General features: G+C 34.2%; 3 protein-coding genes across 3 annotated transcripts in view; all 3 read left to right on the top strand.

The window, feature by feature from the left end:
* Positions 1–1,799: 1,799 nt before the first annotated feature.
* On the top strand, positions 1,800–4,473 carry LOC107467657 (UPF0235 protein At5g63440). The gene is made up of 8 exons (XM_016086803.2): positions 1,800–1,967; positions 2,083–2,218; positions 2,329–2,443; positions 2,592–2,745; positions 2,861–2,957; positions 3,673–3,761; positions 4,011–4,079; positions 4,260–4,473. The coding sequence occupies exons 2-8, from the start codon at positions 2,104–2,106 to the stop codon at positions 4,317–4,319; spliced, it is 699 nt and encodes a 232-aa protein (XP_015942289.1). The 5' UTR covers positions 1,800–1,967; positions 2,083–2,103; the 3' UTR covers positions 4,320–4,473.
* A 949-nt stretch (positions 4,474–5,422) lies between these two features.
* LOC107467656 (phosphoglucan, water dikinase, chloroplastic) lies at positions 5,423–15,335 on the top strand. The gene is made up of 18 exons (XM_016086802.3): positions 5,423–6,387; positions 6,500–6,586; positions 6,687–6,818; positions 7,271–7,396; positions 7,485–7,663; positions 8,259–8,343; positions 8,891–9,058; positions 9,167–9,219; positions 9,922–10,130; positions 10,200–10,318; positions 10,701–10,771; positions 10,919–11,036; positions 11,689–11,775; positions 11,850–11,936; positions 12,019–12,095; positions 12,245–12,392; positions 13,488–13,599; positions 14,149–15,335. The coding sequence occupies exons 1-18, from the start codon at positions 5,557–5,559 to the stop codon at positions 15,051–15,053; spliced, it is 3,594 nt and encodes a 1,197-aa protein (XP_015942288.1). The 5' UTR covers positions 5,423–5,556; the 3' UTR covers positions 15,054–15,335.
* Positions 15,336–16,143: 808 nt separating this feature from the next.
* LOC107467692 (probable protein phosphatase 2C 33) overlaps positions 16,144–16,670 on the top strand; it is a 2,881-nt gene continuing 2,354 nt past the window's right edge. The window contains exon 1 of the mRNA XM_016086855.3: positions 16,144–16,578. The gene's annotated coding sequence lies outside the window, so the exon portion shown is untranslated. The remainder of the gene's footprint in view (positions 16,579–16,670) is intronic.

The following is a 16,670-nucleotide window of genomic DNA, read 5'->3' as shown; positions in this document are numbered from 1 at the left end:
GAGTTTGTTTTGAGATTTTTTAAAATTTATCTAGATTGTATACACAGACATTTAATGGCCATGTGTATAAATTATCAGAAGATAACAGTATTATCTAACAAAAATAAATGTTAAAATTTATTTTGTGTATTTTAAAATTTAAAGAAATAAAGTATACTATTTTAAAAATTTTAAAAATTAATTCAGGTAATTACTCAAAAATAAACATCTTATAAATAATCAACCAAAAAACAAATGCAATTGAATATTTATGTAAAAGTTTTTTGGCAAAGGGTTTAAATGTCTTCGAATGTTTGGACCATTAAATGGTTCAAGTAACAAAACTCAAAACATATTCTTTTTAATTTTTTTTTATAATTATTAAATAGTCTTTATTTAATTTTAACTACAACTTAAACTCAGTTTGGATAAATAACTTAATTACGTTATTTTTGATAAAATTACTTAAACAGTAAATTGTTATATTAAAAGTAGCTTATAAATAAGTTATTTTATATTTGGATTTTTAATTTCAAAATTATTTATTTTATAGAAATGTAATAAAAAAAACAGTAATATTATGAGAGAAGTAATTTTTTAAACTTCTCTGTAAGCTTCTAAATAGCTTCTTAGAAAGCTGCAATTTAGTTTTGAAAATTGCACCTAATATTAATACTACTACTTTTCATAAGTCAAAAACTAAAAATAAAATTACTTTTAAAACTTTTGAAGCGGGCTCTTTTTTTTTTTCAAAGATAGATATTATTTTATTATTATAAAATAAAGTTATTTTCATAAGGAAGTACAAAAGAAGTTGGGTATTCCCAATTATCACCAAATGTGATTGGAAGACAAATAGCTTAAGAAAAAGTAAAATAAGAATAAAGAAAAATTAGCAGCATCCATCAGGTATGTCTATTGAGTTCATGCACTAGACTGCTGGCTTCTTGCACTATCTCCGGCGCTGGGCTTATTAGCTTCTCAAAGACACACCTAGGCGCTAGGCTTATTAGCTTCTCAAAGACACACCTATTCTTCTCTTTCCAAGTGCTCAAACACAGTGCCGTGATGAAGAGGATCTTTTGTCTACCTTCAATTTGAGCAGCTGTCCAAAATAAGGCTCGTTGCCACCAATTGATGAAGGTCTCCTATTCTCTCTGCCATAGGTCAGGATTATTAAGTTTAGATTCCAAATTATTGAAGATAGAAGGCATTTAAACAAGGCATGAGAAATTTATTCAGCTTTCAGTATGCATCTTAGGCAAGTGGCCGGGGTGGATGCAAACCGGCTATACATTTGTTGCAAAATCATAAGCTTTTCATGAAGACTCTTTCATAAAAAAATCTTAATTTTATGAGATAATTTCAATTTTCAAATGCTATTCCATATTCTGTTGTTCTGTATGTTCTGAGATCTCAATGAAATAGGAGAATGAAAGAATTCATAAGCAACTTTCTATTATTGTATATGAATATTATATATTTTTTATTTTCATTGTCAAAATATTTATAAAAATTACAAAGATTTATTTTATTGTTATTTTTGTTTTTAATTATTAATAAATACAATAGATGAATAATAAAATAATAATTTATAAAATAAAAAATAAATTTAATAATTAAATAATATATAAAAAATTAAGTTATAATTAAAATTAAATAATAATTATTTAATAATTATTAAAAAATTTAAAAAAATATATTTTATTATTGAATCATTGTCCATCAAAATTAAACTCCGTTAGAAAGGATGAAAAAAACTTGAAAAGAATTCCCTTGCTTTTAGGATTATAAACTCACTCTTAATATCATTTTCTTATTCTTATTTCTTATATAAATAAAATAAATAAACAGGGATTTGAAATCCAAAGGAAGACGATGACTTCAATTTTCAGGCGAGGCGCTTGATATTATCCCAAAACCCCAATTATTACCTTTCATGTTCGTCAGAATTCAGCGGACTCAGAATCTGTCAATCTGCTACTGTGGTTCAGCCTCTGTTTCTCTTCATCTCGTCTTTATAAGCAACTAGCTTGTGTTAGATTGATTGGGTTAGGGTAAATTCTTTGCAATGAATTGAATCTTATATTGATTGAGTTGCAGTGAAAGGAAGAAGAAAGGAGAATGCCGAAGAGGACAACACATACATACTCAAGTGAAGATGCAGCGCCGGAGGGTCCTCACTCCGATCTCTTTGTTTATTACTGCAAGCACTGTGGTTCTCACGTCCTCATAACTGGTTCATATCCCATTCCTCTATTTACTAAACCCTAATTACCTTTTGATCATTGTTAATTATAGTTAGAATATATATGTAATCGATCTCTCTTTGTCTTGATCCTCTCTAAGATACTCAGTTACAGAAAATGCCCAAAAGGAAGACCGATAAAGCCTACGTTTTAGACAAGAACAAACATCTTGCTAGATTCAACATTCATGAAGCCGGAAAAGTTATCTTGAAACGGTTAATTACTTACTTACTTGCTCTGATCGTCCTTAATAGTAGTTCATAACACTGAAAATGCAGATTTGTTGGTTTATTAATTGATAGTGATATTCTTTGATTCTTGGTCACATACTCATTCGCTCACTTTGACATTGCCGTGGCGCAGAGGCGAAGGCAAACTCGAGAAACAATTCCGCATGAATTGTATTGGTTGTGGTCTCTTTGTTTGTTACCGTGCAGAACAAGATTTAGAACTTTCATCTTTTGTGTATGTTGTTGATGGAGCACTCAGTACTGTAGCTGCTGAAACCAACCCACAGGTCTCTCATTTCGTCCATAAAAACCTTTGTACCCCATTCCTGAGTGATATGTATGTAGATGATAATACATCTTCTCAATGTGATTTGGTTGTGTCATGGTTTCTTTCTTCTTTAGGATGCACCAGTTCCACCGTGTATCTCCCAGCTTGAAGGAGGACTTGTTCAGGTTGCGATAGAAGTGGAAGATCGAGCACAAAGATCTGCAATCACAAGTAGCTTCTTTCTTACAACTGATACTTTTATACTATTTTTCTTCAATAAACACATAAGTGATATAGAACAGAGTGCAAATCGAAAACTGGCCCCCATGGAGTTCTGTTTGTTAATGATATGGAATGTGGACCACTAATAATACAAATAAAAGATTGTCCATGCCGTCATATAGTTTTCAATGACCAATGATTCTTTTCGATTCCCATTATTATGGTTTGGTATTTTGATGATACTGCAAATTTAATATGCCAAACTTGTAACATTCTTACAAGCATAGCAAATTCTACGTGCTTGCATATCTCTCTTTCTTCAGTAAAATTTCATAGCTATTGGAAGCCTGAAACTTAGAAAACAAAACTAGCTTAAATATTATTGCAGCGAAGATTGAGTTATGTCTTTAGAATTATGTCATTAGTTAAAGGTCTCATTGTCTCATGGGGTTCAAGGGAAGGTTTGTTGCATAAAACCACCGTTGACATTGGGTCTTGATTGAGAAGGTGGAGAGAAACCAAAAATGAAAATATAGTAATGAATGAGGGGGCAATGAAAGCACCTGAGGAAATGGTGAATGGTATAGTAAAAAGTTGTCTTCCTGTACCCACATTTTGTAGTCATTTTTTTAACTTATAGTTGAAGAGGAACTGCTGTACAACCTTATTAGTAAAGGAATGATTGATCTGGAGAATTATTTATATCTTGTTTTCTTCGGTTTAGGAGTGAATGCGGATGATGTTCGAGTCACTGTAGCTGCTCCTGCTGCCCGTGGAGAAGCAAACAACGAACTATTGGAATTTATGGGAAAAGTATGTTTCTTATCTATTTGTTACTCATTTTGTAAGGGGCCGGCTTTGGTGCTGTGTTAAATGTAGCCCTTGTGACTGGGGATGGTCATGGGATATTTTGCAGCATTTCTCTGTTCAGAATTGTTGCAATCATACTCATGTGACCCTTGCAAAACCCACAATGGTGGGAGCGCTGTGCATTTATTAGCTTCCCTTTACATGTTTATCATTTTGTTTCTACGCTAAACCTCAGCTACTTATTTGACATAGGTTTTGGGTTTGAGATTGAGTCAGATGACTCTTCAGAGAGGATGGAATAACAAGTCAAAGCTACTTGTGGTGAGTTATATTACTACATATACACCTTCAATTCAAGCATCCTTTGATTCCTTTCTGCGTGATTTATGATCCTAATTCTCAAATTGTATTTATGGTGATGAATGGCAAACAAAATGTATTCTCTCATAAGATGTTGTCCCCTACTTTGAATTTGTTCTGAACATCTGAAGATTGTTTCAGGTGGAGGATTTGACTGCTAGACAAGTTTATGAGAAACTTTTGGAGGCTGTGCAACCTTGACCTTTTCTCTTCTTTCTTTGTTTTTAATGTAGCAAAACTGACTCTGGTGTTGTAATTTTCTTTTTGTCCAACATACAAGGTCATTGTGGCCAATTGCTTGTACGCAAATACGTCTTGTTAATTTCTAACCCAATGCATTCAGTTCCAAAGAAAATTGCTTTCCATCCCATACATTATCCCAATTTTATGCTCTGCTTTGTTGTTGTTTACTTATGCATTTGAAGGAATCTTTCAAAGTTAAACTAAATGAGCCATACATCTAAGAGAGATAAATCTCCTTTTTTAATTTAAAAAAAAAGGATTAAGAGGGATATTCTCGAGAAGAAGGGGAAAATGGCTAAGAAACTTGACATTGATCCTGTTGGTGTTGAATAAGAAGAAAGGACTAAAAAGAAATTTATAAATTCTTGTACACAAATATCTAGCTAATTTGGGTTTGCTTAGAGGATGATCTAGATAAATATCAAACCATGCTTGTTGTTTGAACCGTCCAATTTCTTTCAATGAAATATTCACGTGTGGTCAGAGAGAGAATACAAAAGTGTCTATATTTTTCAGACCAAAAACCTGTGTTGGCTTTTTTGTTGAAATAAGTGGTGATTTTTCTTCCCGAAAAATTAGTATGATAATTCTATAAAACACAATAGTTTATTATATTTTGTTTTCGAATTAGATGACACTAGAGATTATTGATCTTTAGTTATTGACCGTGTAAGCAAATAAACAATACACCAACAATGTATCACTTTTTAAATTTAAATTTTAGAAGAATTTTTATATATTATCATATTAGTAAAATTGAATAATTATTTACAAGAATTTTTATAACATTTTTTGGTGAACTTATTTTTAATGTTAAGTTGATACCAATGTCCAATCTTATAATTATTTACATTTTTAAAAGTGTCTATAATATAATTTTGATCCCGCAAGTATTTTTAAAAGTAAAAAATTATAATTTAATAAATTTAATTAAATTATTAATTAATTATTTTCAATTATCAATTTTACGCGGATAGCTCTAAGTCTTCACCTTCCAAAATAGCAGTGTGGCGATATTTACTGCCAAATCTGAATCTCAATCTCAATAGTTGCCATACATACAATAAAATAAAGAAAAGAAAATAGTAATGCACGCATTACATAACACTATTCTCTCTCTTTCTCTACTACTTGAAGTTCTAAGTTCTAACTAACAGTGACTCAACTGAAAGCTCCATTGAGTTCGTTGGAAGCCATGGATTGTGTGCGTGGCTTGCAGTGCCACTCTTCTACTTCTCCCTTCAGATTCACACATCCATCTTCCTCTTCCTCTTCCCCTTCCTCCTCCTTCTTCTTCCTTCCTCCGCCTCTCACTCGCCGTCTCCGATTCCGTTCCACCCACACTCTTCCCCTTCTCACTCTCTCCGCTCTCTCCTCTACTCAAACTAGGGAAGAGCACACGACGAAGAAGAAGAAGGCAAAGGCTAAGGACAAAGTCCAGCTTCACGTTCAGTTAGATCACCAAGTTGAATTCGGCGATCACGTCGCGATTCTAGGATCAACCAAAGAGCTTGGATCTTGGAAGAACAATGTTCCCATGAACTGGACAGAAAATGGATGGGTCTGCGACCTCAGCCTCGACCTCAAAGCGGGTCAAGAAGACGAAAACGCCCTCCAGTTTAAGTTCGTTATTGTGAAGAACGACAACACTCTTGTTTGGGAAGATGGAGATAACAGAGTGTTGAAACTCCCCACCAAGCCAGGCAATTTTGCCACCCTTGCCACATGGAACGCTACCGATGAGAATATGGAGCTCATGCCTTTGGAATTGGACGAAGACCATGGCGGCGGCGATGATGATGCGTCCGCCGCTGAGGATGAGGGTAATGGAGCTTCTCCTGTCTTGGAAGCGGATTCCGAGACCAGTCCTTTTGTGGGACAGTGGCAGGGTAAATCCATTTCTTTTATGCGATCCAACGAGCATGAATCCCATGAAACTCAACGGAAATGGGACACTTCTGGTCTTCAAGGCTTGGCTCTCCGATTGGTTGAAGGTGATCAAAGTGCCAGGAACTGGTGGAGAAAGGTACATTTGCTGCAAATTACTACTTTTCCTAATTGTTCAATCTTTCTGCATATTTTCAATCATGTTAGATTAATAAATGTATTAATTTCGTTCACCATTTTTCGCTTTCAAGCTTGATATCGTTCGCGATATTATAGATGGAAGTCTGCAGGGAGGAGATTCACTGGATGCTCTCATATACTCTGCCATCTATCTCAAGGTCTTGTTCTGTTTTTTTTTGGCTTTATTGTGTTTGATACGTTTGTGCTTTTGTTCCTCTTGTATAACCATCTGAGTCATTCGTAGTTCATCTTATGCAGTGGATAAACACAGGGCAGATTCCTTGTTTTGAAGATGGAGGTCACCATCGCCCAAATAGGCATGCTGAGATTTCAAGGCTTATATTTCGTGAATTAGAGCGGCATACAAGCCGGAAGGATATATCACCACCGGTTAGTACTAACCTCTGTAGAAGTGGATCTATTATAAATATGCATTTCCGTAAGTTTCTATCATATACTAGTGCATGAGATAAAATTGAGTTACGCCTTCAGTAAGTTTTTTTGTCACCCCTTTTTTTCTTCCCCTTTCTATCAATGATTATGTATTTTGATGTGGAGTTATGAAGGTGATTGTATTCTGGCCACATTTCAGGCTTGGTTCTACAGTTCACATTCAGTCAACTAGAGTTGTTCTGACTTTAATTCTGTACTAAAATGTCGCTCTGTAATTTTAAGGAAATTTACATTCTACGCATAATCCCTAGTGGAAATTGTTCTGGAAGTTCTCCAATTGTCAATTAATATAATGTTTGGTTTTCCATTTGCTACATATTGTGTCTTGCTGTCTAATAGAATTTGGGCCTTGCTTCTTTCATTTACCATAACTTTTCATTGATATACAGGAAGTTCTTGTCATCCGTAAGATTCATCCATGTTTGCCATCTTTCAAGGCTGAATTCACTGCATCTGTTCCTCTGACTCGAATTAGAGATATTGCTCACCGGAATGACATCCCACATGACCTCAAGGTTGTTTTCCCACAGTACCTCAAGTATGTAATCCCATTTCAGTTTAATGTAAATGATAGATTGCCTGTTTCATGCTCTTTTTGGGCAGTTACAAATTAAGCACACTATACAAAACAAGCTTCACCGAAATGCTGGTCCTGAAGATTTGGTTGCAACAGAAGCTATGCTTGCTAAAATCACAAAGAACCCAGGAGAATATAGTCAAGCATTTGTGGAGCAATTCAAGATCTTTCATCAAGAACTCAAAGACTTCTTTAATGCTGGCAGGTTTATCTTGAATTCTCAGTATCACTTGTAAACATATGTAAATTAAACTTGTTTTGCTTATCTTAATTCAAAATATCATATTATGAGACATGTTATATGTCATGGTATTTTCTCTTGAAGACCTTTAACCTTCTACTGGATCACTACATCATTTGAATGCATGATTAGACATTATAAACCAATAGATCGATCATGAAACTTCATGCATTCATTGACAAGACTGAGCATGCAATCCAGTGCATGCATCTGTGCAATTGTGTGGTTTGGTGAGTGTCATGCAACATTTCCCCTTGTGTTAAGATTGTTCCTGTTCCCAGGACTAGAAACTCTGGGTTGTGACCACCAAAGTCATACAACAGCAACCTTACTGTTGCATCATACCTTGCTGTCTCTTGTGATTTCCAGCAGCTGTAAGAGAGAGAAAAAACATCATTTCTTGTTCTGTTTATGTAACTTAATTATTGTTCACTTTAAGAGTGAACATAGTACCTTAATCTCAAAGAGATAGTCAAATCACTTTTACAGCCAACTAACTTATTCATGGTTGGGCAATCATAATTTTGATATCTTATTGTATGACTTTATCATGCTGCAGTCTTGCTGAACAGCTAGAATCAATTCGTGAATCTATGGATGAGCATGCCATTTCAGCACTTAACTCGTTCTTGGAGTGCAAAAAGGTGGATTTGCTATTTCTTTCTTACTTCCTCCCTGTTCTGCTATCTGCCAATTTTATTTCTTGGTTTGGTCTCAGGGTCTGTGTTATACTAATTATTGAATGAGATTTAGGATGTGAAAAAATAAACTATATGCTGAAGTAATTTGATCAGTCTGTTATGGTGCTTCTATCTTAATCCATATCCTTGTATGGAAATACTAATCATTGCCCTTCTACTATTTTCATAGTTAAATATATAAAATACTACTTGCATAGGAACCTTAGAGTACTCTGAATTAATGTGAAATCTCTATTATCCTACTGTTTTATTTTGCTTCCCGGACTAAGCCATGAGTAAGAAATGAGAATGTGTGTTTGCAATTTAGCATCTAATTTAGGATGCTAATTTAATATCTTATTTGATGTATGATTCTCTCAGTCATATTGTGGTTGTCAACATATTTCTTGGATATGAACTCCCTCCTTTCCCTTTCTATTAAGGAATAAGCTTTATTCTGGTACTCATAGTTGTATGTACTGCTAAGGGACAATGTTGATTACTTCTTCAGGATTTGGATGCTGCATCAGAATCAACTTCTGATTCAGAAGAAAAAGGAATTAAACTTCTATTTAAAACCATGGAATCTTTGAATGCTTTGAGAGAAATTATTGTAAAGGGTCTCGAAAGTGGTCTCAGGAATGATGCTCCAGATTCAGCAATAGCTATGCGGCAAAAGGTGACACTACTTTTTTTAATTGTTTGGTAAAATTTAGTCTAGATAGCTATTGGAAGAATGCTGGCATGCTTTAATTTTTTTTCCTTTTCTGTTTATTTGGAGGTACAGTGGCGCTTATGTGAGATTGGCCTTGAGGATTACTCGTTTGTTCTTTTGAGCAGGTTCTTGCCATACCTTTTTCTGCTTCACAGTTTGAATGACTATCAGATCTCAGATGCTAATGAGTTTTGTGAAATATATAAAGAGTACAATGTTATGCAAAAGTCAGGTGTACTTAGACATTATTAGCTACCCTCTGAATATAGTATATAGTTACTCTAGTTATATTGAGATAGATTTTTGTTAGACCTTGAATTTATTTAAAAAATTATATTCTTAATATTGTAAACTTGATTACACTTCAAATTAGCTTAAAGGGAGAGAGATGGATAAGTTCAAGAAGGCTGTCTTTTATTGGAAAAGAATAAAAAGCTATCATAGCCCTATCCTTACACCATATTGAACATGCCTAGGAATATCTAAAGTGTGAAATTTGGAAGAAATGAACACATACACGTGGCGTATTATCAATTACAAAATACACTCTAGTACTGTTCAAATATTGTGGGCTCAATTCAAACCCAAAAGCTAGATCAACTGGGCAGATGCACCCTAGTGTTTATAAAGACTATCTTGACTAAATCCATAATGTAATTTGGGACTTAAAATATATCAACTAATTTTAATAATTGCAAATGATAAAGAGTAGTGTTAAAGTGAAGCCAAATATTTGATGCAGATGTAGAACTTTTTGGCTACGTGTTACTTACAAGAACACAAAACCTTTCTTGGTAGTGTGTTAACTTTTGAATTCATATGAATAGATATCTCAATGTGCTTGAAGTTCTGGGGGGTGCTCGTTGGCTGGCTGCAAATGTGCAGTCAAAAAGTGTAGCTTCATGGAATGATCCTCTTGGAGCCCTTACTATTGGAGTCCACCAGCTGAAATTGTCTAATTGGAAACCAGAAGAATGTGGTGCTATCGAAAATGAGCTCAGTGCCTGGAGTAAACAAGGCCTTTCTGATTTGGAAGGTAAACTTTCTTAGGTCTTACCTTGATTAATTTTTCCTGTTAAATTTAATCCCCTTTGTCTTTTATTAGGGAATGAAGATGGCAAGACTATTTGGACATTGAGACTGAAAGCTACTCTTGATAGAACAAAAAGGCTAACTGATGAATATACTGAAGAACTTCTTAAGATATTCCCCCAAAAAGTCGAGGTTAAAAAGTGTACTATTATTCTCTAAATGCATGATAGCTTGATGGCAATGTATAAAATTATTGATCACAATATTTTATAAATCATCTACAAAATTTTCCTACAAGCAAAAGATAAATTGAAAAATGAAACAGTTTTCTAGTCCTAATAACCCTAAATAATTTGATTTGTGGCTTACTAGAATGTTCAACATATCACACTCAAAAGACAACCCTATTGTAAAAAGACGAACCCATACTGTTGAGGCAAATCCATTCCTTGAAATATAGTAACAAATTAAGTATTTTTTGAAAATTTTTATATTTGACTCTAGAATCCTCTTTATATGATGCATAATTGCATATAACTTGAAATAAACTAAGTTTTCACTTTTAATGCCGCAGATGCTAGGAAAAGCTCTAGGAATTCCTGAAAACAATGTCCGAACATATACAGAAGCTGAAATTCGTGCTGGGTATGACTGCATTATCCTCGGCATTTTATTGAGAGAAGTCGTAGTAATTATAATTTAGTGATCTCAGCAGTTTGTGTGCTTTCTTTTTATTTATTCATCGACTTGGATTTCATTGCCATAACTAACTTCTCTACTGGAAATTCTTAGTGTGATATTTCAGGTTTCGAAATTATGCACTCTTCTTCTAAAAGCTGTTAGAAGTAGTCTTGGTTCTCAAGGTTGGGATGTTCTTGTTCCAGGAGCTGTTTCAGGAACATTGGTTCAGGTACTGAACTACACTTAGAAATATCATGTGAAGATAGATTCATACAGATGAAGTGGCAGAGAGAGAGAGAGAGTGTGTGTGTCTTAGTCGTCAACTCTGAAGATCTGAGCATGTTATGCAACACTTCAACTTAGCAATCATATCCATCAAAAATTTTATTTTGACTACATAGACAAACTAGCAGTTCACAGTGTGTTTTTTAAGCAGGTAATGAAATCAAATGCTAGGTCTCATCTTTCACTAGAGCCACCTTTTCCACATGCACACTCCTTTGCCACCCATCGTGGCATGAGCTTTTGAAGCATTCTTCACACATAGGACTTAAGATAGTCAACAGAAGCAGTAAGGTATTAATGGGAAGGAGAGAATCAGTGTAAGAAACAAGACAAGAAAACACACTCTCATTGTTCTTTTCTATCAGTAATTGGACCAAAGGGACATCAAGGTCCTCAAAGAACCAAATAAGCAATAAACTAGGATAGGATTACCATATCCAAACAACAGAGAAAAAAATAATGACCCTCCTTCCCTTTGGATGGGGGTGAGTCCACTCCAAATAGGCAAATAGCACATATTTCCAGTTTGTTTTGACTTAGCTTCCCTTCGGTCACTCCACTCTAACTCACGTATTTTTCTTATTTGTTTAACCTAGGTTGAAAGGATTGTTCCGGGATCACTACCATCACCAACAGAAGGACCTATTATCCTTCTTGTTAACAAAGCTGATGGTGATGAAGAGGTAATGTTGTACCTTGGTGGGTACACTGAGTGCTAAATACTTTAATGTTGATTTATTTTAAATTATGCTGGCAGGTTACTGCTGCTGGGAAGAACATAGTGGGAGTCATACTTCAGCAAGAGCTACCTCACTTATCTCATCTTGGTGTTAGGGCGCGGCAGGCAAGTCTTTCAAGTATCCACTTAATTATGTTGAGGTGTGAAATTCATGTTAATGACATCCATAAAGCTATTGTCTATACAGGAAAAGGTTGTATTTGTCACTTGTGAAGATGAAGAAGAAGTTGCTAATATAAAAAGTCTTGTCGGGTCACCTGTGAGGTTATATTTTAAGTTAAACTTTTTGTTCCAGATTACTAGTCTGAAAACTGAATTATTTTCCCCCCAAATTATTTCTTCCATGTTGTCAATATATCTAATGCTATAATGTTTTCCATTTTCTTTGTTTGTTGTTTCAATTAACTTTTCAGGCTGGAAGCATCTCCCACGGGTGTGAATCTGAAGCTGTCCTCTTTAGTTGATTCTGATGACAAATATTCAGTTAAAACTTCTGATGACAGTTTCTCTGGAGTTGACATTTCATCTTTCTCTGCTGGTAGAATCTCCAATTATATTCAGGTAGAGAACAATAAACTCATTTACTCTGATATTTTTTAAGTTAATACATTATTGTTTATGAGTTGACTTTGTTTTGTGTTCAGAAGTGAACTTTCAGCTTGTTGAACGTGGTTAGATTTAGCGTTAAAAGAATTTATTAGCAATAACATTTTAATGACGTTGAATAATGGTGTTGCATGGTAGAGATAAAATCCTTTCATCAGTGAAGAATTAATAGAGGATGGAAGTGTAATTCACCAAAATGGTATTCAATCCTATGATAACACTTTGGGTGCACTACAAATAATTACTTACCGAGTTCCATAACGATTTCCTAATACCAATTATTGAGTGAAGTATCAAAATTACCCATGAAAAATAAAACTTCATCCCGTATACCAAAAAAGCTTTATTTAGAGGGCAAAATACCCATGTTGCAGACAAAAATGCCCACCTTTTAGGAAGATTTGACCCCTAAAAATAAGTCTTTTGGGTATATTGGATGAACATTAGTTCTTTCATGTGTAATTTTGTTCGCCACATGATCTTCCATAGGTAATTTTCGTACTTTACTCCAATTATTTTATAAAATCCTTCACACCTTTCTTTATATTTCACATAACAACAGTATTTGGTGCTGAAGTGTATTGGTCATACAGAAGTAAAAAGTAAATCATCTAGAGGTCAATCCCTTTAGAACAAGGTAGGTCCTTCAGGAACCCTGTTCAGACAGCAGACAGTTCTAATCCTTCACCTGGTAACATAACCCTTTAGGTTGTCTGTTTCTCTAAGACTGCAGCCATGCAGGTAATTAATAGTCAAAGTTTGTTAAGCACATTATCTTGTTTGGTTTGTAGTCTTATTGAGCCGGGCTTGTACAGACAGAACTACTCTAGTACTAGACTTAAATCATTAGAGATTAATGCTTTATATATTGCAACACGTTATCTAATATGATACTCAGAGTAATGGCTGCTGATGCTTCAGGCTTACTAATGGCCCAGCTACATCCCAAATTCTCATGATCTTTATACCTAGAGAATTTATTTAATTACCTTTCTTTAATTTCTCTATTATAAGAACTTCAAAGTAATGGTTAACTTTAACCATATCAAGGGTGCTTCTTCTGGAGGAGTTATCTTGCTTCCTGATGCAGAAACAGAGACTTCTGGTGCAAAGGCAGCTGCATGTGGTCGTTTGTCTTCATTGTCCTCTGTTTCTGATAAAGGTAATATGAAGCCAAAGTAATATTGTACTTATGTTGCCCACTCTCTTGCATAGTTGCATGTGGATAATGCAACAACTAACCTTAAGCCCCATTCTTGTGTTTTTGATGATATCTTCCTGTGCTAATGGATATGATATCATCTATCTATTTTTTAAAATTTCGTTTTATTTTTAAAATCCGAAATCTGACTATTGTGTTTTATTTATTTATTTATTGAGGGTTGATGTTTTGTTGCATTTTTATTTTATATTTTTTCTTGCATGTAGAGGAGGATGTCATGTGGTTGAATTCTTCGCTCTCCCACTTGATGAATTCTTCTATTGTCTCTAGAAGAACCTATTACATCTTCATGAAAGAAAGTTTAATATAGTAAAATGCCTATGAAATTTTGATAGTCAATTGTCAGAATCATAGACTAACTGAGGATATCAAGAATGTGCATCATAATTATTGGCAGCAAGTATTTATTCTTCCTGATCATATTTTCTGTGACTTCATCAAGAGTCAAGGTAGTATCTAACTATATGAAAACATGATTTTCAACTACAGTTTACAGTGATCAGGGAGTGCCGGCTTCTTTTCGAGTTCCTGCTGGGGCAGTTTTACCATTTGGATCCATGGAATTGGAGCTAGAGAATAGTAACTGCACTGAAACATTTAGGTCGTTGTTGGAAAAGATAGAAACTGCAAAACTAGAGGGTGGTGAGCTTGATGAGCTATGCCATCAATTGCAGCAATTGATTTCTTCCTTGAAGCCATCAAAAGATGTGATTGAAAGCATTGAGAGAATGTTTCCAAGCAATGCACGATTGATTGTTCGTTCCAGCGCCAACGTTGAAGACTTGGCTGGAATGTCAGCTGCTGGACTCTACGAATCAATACCCAATGTTAGTCCTTCCAATCCAACAGTTTTTGGATCTGCAGTTAGCCAAGTGTGGGCTTCGCTATACACACGGCGAGCAGTTTTGAGTCGCCGTGCTGCTGGTGTGCCGCAGAAGGAAGCTTCCATGGCAGTTTTAGTCCAAGAAATGCTTTCGCCAGATCTATCATTTGTACTACACACTGTCAGCCCAACAGAGCAGGATAATAATGTTGTGGCGGCCGAGATTGCTTCTGGCCTTGGTGAAACTCTGGCTTCTGGTACCAGGGGTACTCCATGGCGTATATCAACAGGTAAATTCAACGGTCAAGTGCAAACGCTGGCTTTTGCAAACTTTAGTGAGGAATTGCTGGTACGTGGAGCAGGACCTGCGGATGGAGAGGTTATCCGTTTGACTGTGGATTACAGCAAGAAACCGCTGACTGTTGATCCAGTTTTCCGTAGACAACTCGGTCAACGCCTTTGTTCGGTGGGGTTTTTCCTTGAGAGGAAATTTGGTTGCCCACAGGATGTGGAGGGATGTCTTGTTGGAAAAGACATCTTCATTGTACAGACAAGGCCTCAGCCGCAGTAGAGAGATACTCATCATTATTATGTATTCCAAGTAAAGGAAGCACATACTTGTGTGTTAACCATTTTGTGGCTTAGTTCCTTTCTGTTGAGATCAGCCCTCATGGTTAGCCTAGTGTACTTTGTAGCTTTTATGTAACTACTTTTTGTTTAGAAAGGTTACAAACAAATAATTAGACATACAAAATATGAGTTGCAAATTCAGCAAATATGGGATGAACATGAGGAAGCTATTCGGATTGCTATTCATGCCCTGGAAAATAAAAACGAAATCAATGTTTTGGAATCGTTGATGTTGATGTTGCTAATATTTCAATATTTTAACCTATATTTTTTCAGAACTAAATTAAGATTTTACTTTTCATATTTAAACCTTTTTTTTTTTACGTTCTTAAAACACTAGCGTAATAAAAACTAAAAAATTGTCACTCAATTAAATAAAACTAGATTTAGATCTATGCGTTTGTGCAGAACTAAAAGTAATTATTTATGCTATTGGCTTTTTGTAACGTATTCTTTAATTGCAAAAATAAACTTCTCTTTAGAATAAAATTATAATTATAATTAGTTAGACGAATATTATCAACTATGGTTATTCATATACAAGAAAACATTGGTCACCAAAAAAAAAAATATACAAGAAAACATTAATAATAAACTCAATATATGAATGCAATTGGAAAAAGAAATAGAATTGCATTTATATTTATAACCATAGACAAAAAATAAAAAATTGAAGAGTAAAGTATAACAACTATTGCATGAAACAACTTATTTGTGTAATAAATGTGTAATAAGATAATAATAACTACTCACATAAAGATATTTTATGTAAAAATAATAGCTAAAATGATCATATTAATTGTTAAGTAATTTAGTATTTCACACTTAAATAAATATTAAGAAAGCAATTTTATTAAATAGATAACAGAGAAGATTATAAATAATGTGAATAATGGACAACGTATTTCTTTAGGTTTTATTATTTTGATAAAAAAAATTTTAATAATTTTTTTTTATTTTTTAGTGTATTTGATAAATTTTTAATAATAAAAATAAAAATACTAAAAAAATATTTTTTAAAAATAAAGCGTGGTTCCTTTACAAAACCTTGGGTGAAAGAAGGAAAGGCTGAGTGAGCGTGTATCTATATATATTTTCCTCTTTTTGTGTTGCTTCCTTTTGTTTTTGTCGTCCTTATTTTCCAACTCTGCCATTTATGGTCTAAGTGCGAACAAATTCAGGGACGGAGAGATAGAGATATATGTATTTCTATCTATTTCTGCAAAATTTTGGGTTCCAATTCAATTTTGTATTACCCAAGCTCAATCATTTATTTTACCATTCCATTCCATTCTCTTCAAATTCAGTAGATATTGTAAGATTGTATTGTGATGTGAAATTATCAGATTAATGAATAACGAAGAACATAACGTAGAAAGTGAAATGAGAATTCAACATAGCAGATGATGAGTTTGTCTGAATTCTGATTGACATCAAAACGGACACTATTGGAATCGTTGCAATTGGTACTATTATTATGCATTTCTGTTCGATTTCTTTGTGTTCAACTGAATTGCCATGAACATGAGCATGAACATAAACTTGATGATAGCTATAT

Source organism: Arachis duranensis, chromosome 9 (genome assembly GCF_000817695.3).
Source record: "Arachis duranensis cultivar V14167 chromosome 9, aradu.V14167.gnm2.J7QH, whole genome shotgun sequence".
NCBI classification, from domain to species: domain Eukaryota; kingdom Viridiplantae; phylum Streptophyta; class Magnoliopsida; order Fabales; family Fabaceae; genus Arachis; species Arachis duranensis.
This window is presented reverse-complemented; position numbering and strand designations above follow the sequence as displayed.

What these genes read in the sequence shown, in the direction of transcription:
- LOC107467656 (XM_016086802.3), top strand. Translation starts at nt 5,557, where the DNA reads ATGGATTGTGTGCGTGGCTTGCAGTGCCACTCTTCTACTTCTCCCTTC. An exon ending in CGTTCTTGGAGTGCAAAAAG is followed by an intron (nt 8,344 to 8,890) that starts GTGGATTTGCTA and finishes TTACTTCTTCAG; the next exon opens with GATTTGGATGCTGCATCAGA. An exon ending in AAGCTGATGGTGATGAAGAG is followed by an intron (nt 11,776 to 11,849) that starts GTAATGTTGTAC and finishes TTATGCTGGCAG; the next exon opens with GTTACTGCTGCTGGGAAGAA.
- LOC107467657 (XM_016086803.2), top strand. Translation starts at nt 2,104, where the DNA reads ATGCCGAAGAGGACAACACATACATACTCAAGTGAAGATGCAGCGCCG. An exon ending in ACAAAGATCTGCAATCACAA is followed by an intron (nt 2,958 to 3,672) that starts GTAGCTTCTTTC and finishes TCTTCGGTTTAG; the next exon opens with GAGTGAATGCGGATGATGTT. An exon ending in TATTGGAATTTATGGGAAAA is followed by an intron (nt 3,762 to 4,010) that starts GTATGTTTCTTA and finishes TATTTGACATAG; the next exon opens with GTTTTGGGTTTGAGATTGAG.